The sequence below is a fragment of the Microtus oregoni genome, unplaced genomic scaffold (genome assembly GCF_018167655.1).
Source record: "Microtus oregoni isolate MIOR12 unplaced genomic scaffold, Mior012 000005F_ref0000423, whole genome shotgun sequence".
Classification (NCBI taxonomy): domain Eukaryota; kingdom Metazoa; phylum Chordata; class Mammalia; order Rodentia; family Cricetidae; genus Microtus; species Microtus oregoni.
Window position 1 is genome coordinate 7510568 of NW_024543064.1, and position 12764 is coordinate 7523331.

The following is a 12764-nucleotide window of genomic DNA, read 5'->3' on the forward strand; positions in this document are numbered from 1 at the left end:
TCTCAAGTACATAAACTGATGTCTTTTCTATGAGTATCACCGTAATTATGCTGATTTTCTTTATGTTGACAAATTAGCTTCTCTTACTGATGTAACTTCACATCATTTTCTGCTCATGTGTCTTTTTACATCTTCTCCCCTCCATCCCTGTTCTCCTTCAGTCTGCTGGGTCAAAGTATAAGGACATTCAATGCAGAGTTAATTGTGATTTTCAAGTTTGAAAGCTTCCGAGGAGAAGCCTTGCACAGCGTTGGGCTATAGGCTGTGTTCTGATTGCACGGCACTTAGCTGTCTAGCGAGCGTGTCTGTGTCACAGAGCCAGTGCCTCTGCCTTGCCGTAGACTCTCCTAGAGATGGACGTGTACAGTGCCTCCAGTGCATCAGTGTTTAGAACAGCCTTTGTCATGGGCAGAAGGAATTGTCACCGTTAATGTGCAGTCCGGCATTATTTTGTGATGATATGCCTGTGAATGTATGTTTCTAAAAACAAGTAGCTCTTGGGCTGGTGACTTTGCTTAGCAGTACAGCCTCTGCCTAACATGTCAAGGTCGTAAAGAACGCATGCACTACAGTGGTTTTTAATTTTGTCTAATAATTATACTTTACATAGTAAAATTAAGTAACAGTGGGATCTCTAAGTAGTCTATGTGGTCAATATCCATCATAAGTTTGCTTTTGAAAAGTCAGACTAGTATAAAGTTAGGTGGCTTACGTTTCTGTCCCGGTATGACCCATCTTCCTGAAAAGTTTTCCACTTCTGTGTAAAGATAAAGGATGGGTCACCTTCCTGGGTTCTAACATACTTAAGCATTCACTTACTAGATATTCATTGAGTGTATTTACTGCAAGCCACGTCTCTGCAGAGAGGTGAGCAAACCAGAGCTGGCTCCTGTCCTCACAGTCTTGTAGTCTGGTGAGTGATGAAGACACTGAGTGATAATCACATAGATGCAGTGATAGCCACAGTGAAAGGAGTGTGTGTGTGTGTGTGTCTCCAGCATGTAATGTTGGGAGGGCCTGTCATGGAAGCAGCATTTACAGTAAGACCTAAGGCTGTGAAATCAAAGCATGGGGTGGAGGACAGGACTGCAGGAAGGAGAGACGTGTGATGGCTCTTAATGGCCCAGGCACTGGAAGTGGGCAGGTCTGACTGGAATGCCATTGAGGCAGGAGTGTAGCCTGTGTGTGTGCTGACTTTGGAAGTGAAATTAGCCATTTGTTTCCATATGCCAAATCCTTAGTTTTTGAAACCCAGTCGAGGTAGTGGTGTTTGATCCTACTGGTAATCCTTTTTAGATTACATTTTCATTCATAAGTTTCTGTTGAGCGAAAGTTACTCCTCTGTTAATATTCTCTCTTGCTTTGGAGCAGACTGAAAGGGAATTAGACATCATGCTACAATTTCCTGTTCATTTGCAGTTATTTGTGTTTGCTTTTCATGCGTCTTCATTTATGCTCTTAAATGTTATTAATGTAATGCATTGTACCTATTTTCATAATCTCTTTCATTGTTTTGAGTTGAAATCCTGAGTATCCATTCCTTCATTCTTCTCTCTTTGTAATGTAAACGTTAGATCAAGAAATGCAGCTAACAGTCCTGTGCATCAGGGTCAGTTATTTTTAGTTTCCTGGGGTAATATACTCTTTGTCTTTTGTTTTATGTACAAAGATCAGCATATACCAAGTGAGAAGACAGGAGTAACAGTAGGAACTAGATTGCACTTTTTCTTCCAGTCATTGGAACATGTGCCCTTTGGACTTGTGATGATCAGTTTTAATTGCTTTAAAAAAATGAGCAGGGGCAGGTGAGATGGCTCATTGGGTAGTGGCATTTACCACCAAGCCTGACCACCTGACTTTGATCCGTGAAACCCACATGGTGGAAAGAGAGTAGGGACTCATTCACAGTTGTCTCCCATCCCCTCACCTACAACATACACACAGTCTAGTGAGACCACGTGAATACAAATGTTTGAAAAAATCTACAAAATAGTGAACCTTTTAAAAGCACAACGATGATAGGACTTGTCTAGTGTGTTAGAAATATCAAGTATTGGCCAGGTCTGGAAGCTCAGGCCTGTAATCGCAGTTACTTGGAAGACTGAGGCAGAAGGATAGAGATTTTTAATGCTTGCCTAGGCTACAAAGTGAGTTCAAAAACAGCCTGAGTAGTGAGGCCCTGTCTCAGAAGGGCTGGGCTGGTAGAATGCTGAGGTCTTATGTAATAAGTATGAACCTGTAGTTTCTCCCCCAGGACCACAAAAGAAGAAAATAGAAGGGGAGGCAGGAGAGACTTGTAACTCCCCTTTTTACTGATGACTTTAGTTTGAGGGACAGGGACTAACTGCGTAGGGCTGGCTCTGTCCTCTCCCTTAGCCTTCATCTTGATGCCCATTCTCCTGCCAGCTCACTACTCGGAAATTTCTGGCTGCATAGCCTCTCTGCCTACATGTCTGCTTCTCTCACTTTTAAATAGTCCTTTAAGTAAAGCAAAGACTCATAGTACTGCGATGTAAAATCCACTTTAGAACTAGTAACTATTCCAGACACATTTCCCTGCCTTTTTTAAATCTCTTGGTTTCTCTTTTGTGTATGGTGAGAAGCCAGATCTCTTGGTCCGTGCTTACCTCTGAAGGTTTTGCTCTTCGGTGAGCTCCTCTGCTCTGCAGAAATCACAGTATTGAACATCTACTTCCAATTGTTACTCTTCCACCTATGGTGTAATTTTTTTAAGAGAGTAATTTGGTCTAAGTCGGTCTTCACACTTGCTTGTGTATTGATTGCGTGAGAAAGCAGCTCGAGGCAATTTAAGACGTCAGAATTCAGAGACATCTTAAAAGGCCCAGAGACCAGTTTGGGGAAACATTCTCTCAATCGATGGAAAGTCCCAACCTCTCCTTCCTCAGATGTTCTGACGTTTGTCTCTGGGTTTCTGTCTCCAGGGCATTTGTGTACTTGAGCAACCTGCTGTACCCGGTGCCACTGATTCACAGGGTGGCCATCGTCAGTGAGAAGGGGGAAGTGCGGGGATTTCTGCGCGTGGCTGTGCAGGCCATTGCAGGTGAGTGACCTTTTTCTTAATGGGAGCTGTGGGTTCTTTCCTACAGAAAAAGCAGGATGGATAGGGGGTGGAGAGATGGCTCAGTGGCTAAGAGCACTGGCTTTTCTTCCAGAGAAGCTGGGTTCAGTTCTCAGCACCCACATGGCAACTCATCTCTGTATTTCCAGTTCAGAGGATCTGACACCCTCACACAGACTTACATGCAGGCAAAACACCAACGCTCTTAAAATAAAAAGAGAAAGAAATCACAGGAAAAACAGGCTAGCTCCATGTGGGTGACACTTCAGCCACATATATAAGTGGCACTGTGTTTTTCAATTGAGGAAGGCCTCCTTAAGCCTCCTCTCTATTAGTGTATCTATATCCTCACCACCACAAGTATCATAAGTAGATTTCACTTTAGTCTGGGATATTGCCTGTTTTGAGAAAAATTGTGTGTAACTATCTAACTCTAGGATTGACTTTGAAAAAGTGATGAGCAATTTAGACCAGCATGGAGGATTGTGTAGTTTGAAGTCAGCCTGAGCTATATAGTAAGACATTGTTTTTGTTTGTTTTTAAAAAGTCAGGGTAGGCTCTTTTGGTTTGAGATAGTTTTTTTTTTTTCCTGTATATCTTAGGCTGACCTCAAACTCAAATTCTTCCTACCTCAGCCTCTTAAGTGTTGGGATTATACACCAGTGCTTGGCTCACGTATTGAACATTTTACTTTTGTATTTTGAATTGTTTGTAGTTTGAGGTTTCACGGTATAGTCCAGGTTGTCCTGTACTCAACAGTTCTCCTGTCTTGATGTCCTGAGTGCTGGCCTCACAAGTATGAGCCCCTACATCCAGCTGATAGGCCTTGAACGTCGGAATAACCAAGGATTTTAGGTTATTCTGGCCTAGCTTTCTATTAGACTTTTTCTTTCTAACTGAGTATAGTGGTACATGCTGTAATTCCAGAATTAGAAGGTAGAGACAGGAAGATCAGGAGTTGAAGGTCAGCCTTAGCTACAGAGTGAGTTTGAGGACAACCTGGACTCATATATGAGATCCTGTCTCAAGACAAGAGGCCATTTATTTCCCTGCTAAATGTAATACGTGAATCAAACATGTTTCACTTCCCATGACTGTGCCAGCATTTTGAGGAAAGAATATGGCTGTTTCCTGTACTGTCTGTCTTAACTCATAAATGCTGGGCTCTGTGTGATGGAGACTGTCACATAGTCACCTCGTCCACAAGTCAGTATAATGTCTCAGTCTCTGTTGCCTATTATTGAATATATAGTCTTGCCAAGATGTTAAGGGGTCAGAATTCCTACGTGTGACATTATAAACAAACTCAAGATTGAAACCAGTTCTTTTTAACTCTTCTCGTTTGAGCAGAAATGGTTGGGAGCGGCAGCTGCGGCTCATTTCTGCAGTGCCATGCACTCTTTTTTTTTTTTTTTTGGTTTTTCGAGACAGGGTTTCTCTGTGGTTTTGGAGCCTGTCCTGGAACTAGCTCTTGTAGACCAGGCTGGTCTCGAACTCACAGAGATCCTCCTGCCTCTGCCTCCCAAGTGCTGGGATTAAAGGCGTGTGCCACCACCGCCCGGCTGCCATGCACTCTTATACTGAGTCTCTCCTCCCTACTTTATGATTCTCTGAGCGCTGTTCCCCTCACGTGCACTATCATCCCATCTTTGTTGGCTTCTTTCTATTTAGCGGATGAAGAAGCTCCTGATTATGGCTCTGGGATTCGGCAGTCAGGAACAGCTAAAATATCGTTTGATAACGAGTACTTTAATCAGGTAAGAAGTATTTGGGAAAGAAAAGGAAGTAGATGGATTTCCTTTGCCTAGAACGTTAGCAATCCTAAGATGCTGGTTACTCCACAGTTAGTTACTCAGTAAGATATGGGCTATGTCTAATAGTTACAAAGATGGGGGCTGGAGAGATGGCTCAGTGGTTAAGAGCACTGACTGTTCTTCCAGAGGTCCTGAGTTCAATTCCCAGCAACCACATGGTGGCTCACAACCATCTGTAAAGAGGTCTGGTGCCCTCTTCCGGCACCAGAATATTGTATATAATAAATAAATAAATAAATAAATAAATATTTAAAAAAAATAGTTACAAAGATGAAAATGCATTAACAGACTGCCTTCTCTCCCACATCTCTTAGTCCCACTTACTATTATTTTGTACAAATAATTATTTTGTTGAAATACGGAGCGGCGGGCTGTGTCCCGCCACCCGGCTAGCTTTACCCAAAATAATTACACGGAAACTGTATTCTTTTAAACACTGCCTGACCCATTAGTTTCAGTTTCTTATTGGCTAGCTTTTACATATTGATCTAACCCATTTCTATTAATCTGTGTAGCCCACGAGCTGGCTTACCAGGAATGATCTTAACCTGCATCTGTCTGGAGTGGGAGAATCATGGCGACTCCCTGACTCAGCTTCTTTCTCCCAGCATTCTGTTCTGTTTACTCCGCCTACCTAAGGGTTGGCCTATCAAATGGGTCTAGGCAGTTTCTTTATTAATAAGAAATCATTCCCACATCATTTCCCCTTTTTCTGTTTAAACAAAAAAGAAAGGCTTTAACTTTAACATAGTAAAATTACATATAGCAAAACAGTTATCAAGCAAGAATTACAGTTACAATATTTATATCTATTTTATCTTTTATCATAACTAAGGAAAACTATAACTATCTATTCATTCTTCAACTCCATCAAAGACTCCAGAAGGATATAATACTACCTAAGTAAACAAGAAATAAGAAAACTCTAGAAATGACAGAGACATCTCGCTGCCTGGACAGTCACCCAAAGTTCTTTTGTACCGTTGGGGCATCCATCTTCAGCCTTCAGGCCCATTGTATCCAGCAGACATTTTCATGAAGCAGGAAATTCCAAAGACAGTTCAGTCACTTTCTGCTGTATCCTGCATAATGTCTCGCAGACTCTTTCATGAGTCAGGAACCCCGAAAGACCATCTCACCTTTAGGCAAGTTCAGCAGTCCTCTCTCTGCAGGTTCTCTGTGTCCGGTTTATGCAACAGTCCAGGCAAGAGCAGTTTCTTGCCCAAATGGCTATCAAACTCCATAAGGATCCTTTTTGATGCCCATCTTCCTCTCGAAGTAGATTGGTGCCGCCAGGAGCAGATATGTCTCATTGTCATGAAAAGTCCTAAGTTATTAAAATATTTTAAATGCCATATTCTGTAGCCTTTGAGTGATATGAAGAATGCCTATCTGAAATATATCTCTATATATCTAGAAAATCTAAGTAACATGACTACAAACTTGACTATTATGATTATCCATCAACAACCTATATTTCCTAATTATACATTACATTTTAAAAATGAACTACACAATCACACCTTATTCAAGATCAAAAATACATATACATATAACAAAATTGACCTTAAAATCCATACCAATGCAAATTATTCATACCTATATCATATCCCCCTTTAAATGTAAAAGAACATTTATAAACAATATTTTGGGAACATGGGCGCAGTTTTTCTCTCCAAACTGCTTCCTGCTGAATGGGGGCGCTGTTAATCAGATCATTTAGGGTGTAACCTGTGTGTCAGGTTTATCTCAGTTGCCAGTTGAGTGAAGTAATTTTTTGAGGGTGTTCACAGGAACTTTTCAGGAGGTCGTGGTCTATCATACCATATCGGGATAGATGCAATCCACAGGGTCTGGTCCTCTGTGAAAACAAAAGAAGACCCTTTCCAAAGCATCATATCCTTAGGCCCAAATTCTGAAGTCATACCCTCATGATATCCGTTTTGGTTCCACTTGGCAGCCCATAGAATGAAATGTCTCTCTGTACTTAGCTCCTTTACAGTCAAAAATTTTAAAGAAAACACAATATACATAATCCAGACTCTCTGTGAATTTTTCATTTTTACATGGCTTATTTTTCTTTATTTCTTTTAATCTCTTAACTATCTGTACTCTGTCTCTTTAAAGACTTTACCTTTTTTAAAAAAAAAAACCATTAACTTTATTTTGTATATTCTCTTTGTTCTCTCTCCCAAGTCTACGTACATTCATCCAACAGTGTGGTCTTTTATGTCTGAATCTGTTTTATTGTGAATCTGTAATTTTTTTTTTTACTATCCAGGAGCATTTCTTAAAATGTTAAGCAGTTTTTAAAAACTTAAGTTGCACCATGTACAGGTAATACGGTAATAAGGTACAGCCTGTTTCCTGCCCAGTCTAAACCTTAACTGAGCTCTTTTTATGGTAATTACGGTAGTTCCTGCCTGAGACCAGCACAGTTCATCATGGCGGAGCCGAGCAGCTCCTGCCTCAGAGCCATTTGGTGCCCCTGAGCCACACACAGTTCCAGGCACACAACAGTCCACATTGCCATCAACCAAGCCGTAGCACATTACTCCAAATGCTCCATTCAAAAGCTCTGTCTCCCACAGGATCCAGACAGAGATCGCATTGGTGGCACAGCCCTTCAGAAAGTCACACTTTAAAATGACGCAGCTTTTTTTCTGCTGCTGTTGCTGATTCAGGAACTCTCTCTACAGCAAGCCACCAACAAACAGCCAAAAGCTGTGTTAAACTCTGTTTTTTTCTGTGATAAAAATTAAGCTCTCTCAGGTTTTACGTGGAGTTCATTAGCACGTTGGGAGCCACTCTGTTGAAATACGGAGCGGCGGGCTGTGTCCCGCCACCCGGCTAGCTTTACCCAAAATAATTACACGGAAACTGTATTCTTTTAAACACTGCCTGACCCATTAGTTTCAGTTTCTTATTGGCTAGCTTTTACATATTGATCTAACCCATTTCTATTAATCTGTGTAGCCCACGAGCTGGCTTACCAGGAATGATCTTAACCTGCATCTGTCTGGAGTGGGAGAATCATGGCGACTCCCTGACTCAGCTTCTTTCTCCCAGCATTCTGTTCTGTTTACTCCGCCTACCTAAGGGTTGGCCTATCAAATGGGTCTAGGCAGTTTCTTTATTAATAAGAAATCATTCCCACATCATTATTTGTTGTATAAATAAAAATATTATTGTTGTACAAATAAAAATCGATCAAGACATGGAAGAGTACGTCATTTACCGAGCCTTGCCTTACTTCCAGAGTGACTTTTCTTCGGTCGCAATGACTCGTTCTGGCCTGTCTTTGGAAGAGCTGAGGATCGTGGAAGGGCAGGGTCAGAGTTCTGATGTCATCACTCCTGCCGAAGAAGTCAACCGAATGAATGACTTGGGTGCGTAGGCAGACGCTGTCACTGAGGAGATTCTCAGGGGAAACATTGATACCACGGCAGAGCAGTGACACTGGTCAGCTGGAAACAGGAAGAGCGCCCAGGTCCTCCTCTTCACATTACTTGACCCGTATGTGTATCGTTAACTCTGCAGATTTGAAGTCGGGCACTTTGCTGCATGGGAAGATGGTGATGGAAGGGTTTTCTGAGGAGATTGGCAACCACCTGAAGCTGGGCGGCGCCTTCACCTTCCGAGTCACGGTGCTCCAGGCCAGTGGGATCCTTCCGGAGTATGCGGACATCTTCTGTCAGTTCAAGTAAGCCACCTGCCGTTGTTACTCTGCTGTTGCTGGAATAGAGCACCCTGGCAAAAGCAGCTTAGAGAGAAGAAAGGTTCACTGCAGATCTCAGCTTCAGGGGGCCGGAGTCCGCCATGGCAGAGAAAGCGGCATGGCAACGTGAGCAAGAGGTTGGCCAGTCACGCTTTCATTGCAGGCAGGTTCAGAGAGAGAGAGAGAGAGAGAGAGAGGGAGGGAGGTCTGCCCACAGTGATGTACTTCCTTAGCAAGGCTCTCCTCCTCAAGGACCCATAGCCTCCCAAACAGCTGCCGATTGGGGACCAAGTGCTAAAATACTTGAACCTATGGGGCTTTTCTCATTTGAAAACACCACACTGCCCTTTTGCTGTGCCCATCCAGCGAGTTAACTACAGAGATTCCTTCTTGCTGTAGAGCGCCTTACCTGTATGAAAGACTAAGGCTCTTGAGGGATAAAGATGGCAGGTCTCTGAGAGCACTTTCTTCTCCCAGGGTGAGAATCAAACCCTGCACTGGCATGACGGCTCAGGGTTCCCCATGGAGCGTACAGCATACACTGCTGAGGACTCAGTGGAGTCCCCTTGCTCCAGGAGCGAGGCCAGCCTGGACTATAAGAGCTAGTTCCAGGACAGGCTCCAAAGCTACAGAGAAACCCTGTCTTGAGAAAAAAAAAATCAAAATGTGTGTATTTTTTAAAAGGAGTTCAAAAAGATATTGTATAATTACAGAAAGCATCAGCGTCAGCAGTAGGAGTTGTTAGTAATTTGGAGCCTTTGGCCAAGGTGCTGTCAACTGGTGTGAAAATCAAGATCGCTGTTCAAAATCCCTCCCCATTCCTGGGCGCTGGAGAGATGGCTCAGTGGTTAAGAGTACTTGTTGCTCTTGCAAAGGACCCAGGTTCAGATCTGAACACCTACAAAGTGCTTAACAACCATCCTTAGGTCCAGTTTCGGGGGTCTGACCACCTCTTCTGCCCTCCATAGGCACCAGGCACACATGTGGTACATATGCATACATGCAAGCAAAACATACATACCCTTAAGTCTAAAAAAATTCTTAAATAAGCGGGTCAGTGGTAGGGCACGCCTTCCGTCCCAGTACTTGGGAGGTAGAGGCAGGTGGATTTTTGTGGGTTTGAGACCAGCCTGGTCTACAGAGTGAGTTCTAGGGCAGTCAGAGCTACACAGAGAAACACTGTCATGAAAAAAAAAATCAAAGATTTTTAAATATGTTCTTTCCCCCATCTGACCTTTTAGAGTGTAACCTGTGTGTTAAGCCCTGTGGGTAAACTCTTGCCATCTGCTGGAGAGCAGGCACTTGAGTACATCTTTGTAAACAGTGAAATCTTAGCTTTTGAGGAGAAGTTGGTCCCCTGCCGTGGGAACACAAAACCATCAGGCTTATGTCAGAGGCACTTCCTGGAAGATGACTTTGAGCATCTCTTCTCCAGATAATAGACTGCTAGACAAGTCTACCATAGGGTTTACCGTGCCTGGCAGAGGCTCAAATTTCCAAGCTTTCTCTAAGTAATGTGATTTCATTTTCAGTAAAACAAGAACAAGACTTTATATTTTGTTGATTGGGATTTTTTTGGGGGGGGGTAGGTTTTTTCATTTTTGGGGGAGGGTTGGGGGTAGGTTTGTTCATTGTTTTTTAGGGTTTTGCGAGTAGTAACGTTCATTCATTGAGGTTTGGGGGTATATTTTTTTTACTAGTTTTTATGGGTTTGCTTGTTTTAAGACAGGGAGATTTGTGTAGCCCTGGCTGGCCCAGAACTGCTGTGTAGACCTCTCTGCCCTGAGCCCTGCCATTCTCCCCACTCTCCTTCCTGAGTGCTCAGGTTACAGTCATGCACTACAATATCCTGCTACAAATTTGTTGAGTTGACTTCTTTACTCTCCGTGAGCCATGCTTCTGTATATGTCCCTTTGTCTAAATAATCGGGGTCACTTAATTTTTCATCCATTTTGAATCTAAAATGCTGTCTGTGTGATAGGGAAATGCTGGCATGGAAAGATATAATAATCACTTGACGCAGCAGAAGCAGAGGAAGTGCTTTGTTAGCACGCTCCTAGCTGTGGAGTCCAGACCCCGCTAGACACCCTAGCATATACCTGGATCCTAGCTGTGGAGTCCAGACCCCGCTAGACACCCTAGCATATACCTGGATCCTAGCTGTGGAGTCCAGACCCCGCTAGACACCCTAGCACACACCCTGGATCCTAGCTGTGGAGTCCAGACCCCGCTAGACACCCTAGCACACACCCTGGATCCTAGCTGTGGAGTCCAGACCCCGCTAGACACCCTAGCACACACCCTGGATCCTAGCTGTGGAGTCCAGACCCCGCTAGACACCCTAGCATATACCTGGATCCTAGCTGTGGAGTCCAGACCCCGCTAGACACCCTAGCATATACCTGGATCCTAGCTGTGGAGTCCAGACCCCGCTAGACACCCTAGCATATACCTGGATCCTAGCTGTGGAGTCCAGACCCCGCTAGACACCCTAGCACACACCCTGGCTCCTAGCTGTGGAGTCCAGACCCCGCTAGACACCCTAGCACACACCCTGGATCCTAGCTGTGGAGTCCAGACCCCGCTAGACACCCTAGCACACACCCTGGATCCTAGCTGTGGAGTCCAGACCCCGCTAGACACCCTAGCACACACCCTGGATCCTAGCTGTGGAGTCCAGACCCCGCTAGACACCCTAGCACACACCCTGGATCCTAGCTGTGGAGTCCAGACCCCGCTAGACACCCTAGCACACACCCTGGATCCTAGCTGTGGAGTCCAGACCCCGCTAGACACCCTAGCATATACCTGGATCCTAGCTGTGGAGTCCAGACCCCGCTAGACACCCTAGCACACACCCTGGATCCTAGCTGTGGAGTCCAGACCCCGCTAGACACCCTAGCACACACCCTGGATCCTAGCTGTGGAGTCCAGACCCCGCTAGACACCCTAGCACACACCCTGGCTCCTAGCTGTGGAGTCCAGACCCCGCTAGACACCCTAGCACACACCCTGGCTCCTAGCTGTGGAGTCCAGACCCCGCTAGACACCCTAGCACACACCCTGGATCCTAGCTGTGGAGTCCAGACCCCGCTAGACACCCTAGCACACACCCTGGATCCTAGCTGTGGAGTCCAGACCCCGCTAGACACCCTAGCACACACCCTGGATCCTAGCTGTGGAGTCCAGACCCCGCTAGACACCCTAGCATATACCTGGATCCTAGCTGTGGAGTCCAGACCCCGCTAGACACCCTAGCACACACCCTGGATCCTAGCTGTGGAGTCCAGACCCGGCTAGACACCCTAGCATATACCTGGATCCTAGCTGTGGAGTCCAGACCCCGCTAGACACCCTAGCATATACCTGGATCCTAGCTGTGGAGTCCAGACCCCGCTAGACACCCTAGCATATACCTGGATCCTAGCTGTGGAGTCCAGACCCTGCTAGACACCCTAGCACACACCCTGGATCCTAGCTGTGGAGTCCAGACCCTGCTAGACACCCTAGCACACACCCTGGATCCTAGCTGTGGAGTCCAGACCCCGCTAGACACCCTAGCATATACCTGGATCCTAGCTGTGGAGTCCAGACCCCGCTAGACACCCTAGCACACACCCTGGATCCTAGCTGTGGAGTCCAGACCCCGCTAGACACCCTAGCACACACCCTGGATCCTAGCTGTGGAGTCCAGACCCCGCTAGACACCCTAGCATATACCTGGATCCTAGCTGTGGAGTCCAGACCCCGCTAGACACCCTAGCATATACCTGGATCCTAGCTGTGGAGTCCAGACCCCACTAGACACCCTAGCACACACCCTGGATCCTAGCTGTGGAGTCCAGACCCCGCTAGACACCCTAGCATATACCTGGATCCTAGCTGTGGAGTCCAGACCCCGCTAGACACCCTAGCACACACCCTGGATCCTAGCTGTGCAGTCCAGACCCTGCTAGACACCCTAGCATATACCTGGATCCTAGCTGTGGAGTCCAGACCCCGCTAGACACCCTAGCATATACCTGGATCCTAGCTGTGGAGTCCAGACCCCGCTAGACACCCTAGCACACACCCTGGATCCTAGCTGTGGAGTCCAGACCTCGCTAGACACCCTAGCACACACCCTGGATCCTAGCTGTGGAGTCCAGACCCC

At 45.4% G+C, this 12764-nt stretch overlaps 1 protein-coding gene across 12 annotated transcripts in view; it reads left to right on the forward strand.

Annotated features, from left to right (window-relative positions):
• The window catches only part of LOC121447943 (kinesin-like protein KIF1B), a 155370-nt gene that overhangs the window by 98469 nt on the left and 44137 nt on the right, over positions 1–12764 (forward strand). For all 12 annotated transcript variants that reach the window (XM_041651284.1, XM_041651283.1, XM_041651292.1 and 9 more), the window contains 4 exons: positions 2943–3061; positions 4751–4836; positions 8153–8282; positions 8434–8596. In XM_041651284.1, coding sequence (XP_041507218.1) covers positions 2943–3061; positions 4751–4836; positions 8153–8282; positions 8434–8596 — 498 coding nt within the window. The remainder of the gene's footprint in view (positions 1–2942; positions 3062–4750; positions 4837–8152; positions 8283–8433; positions 8597–12764) is intronic.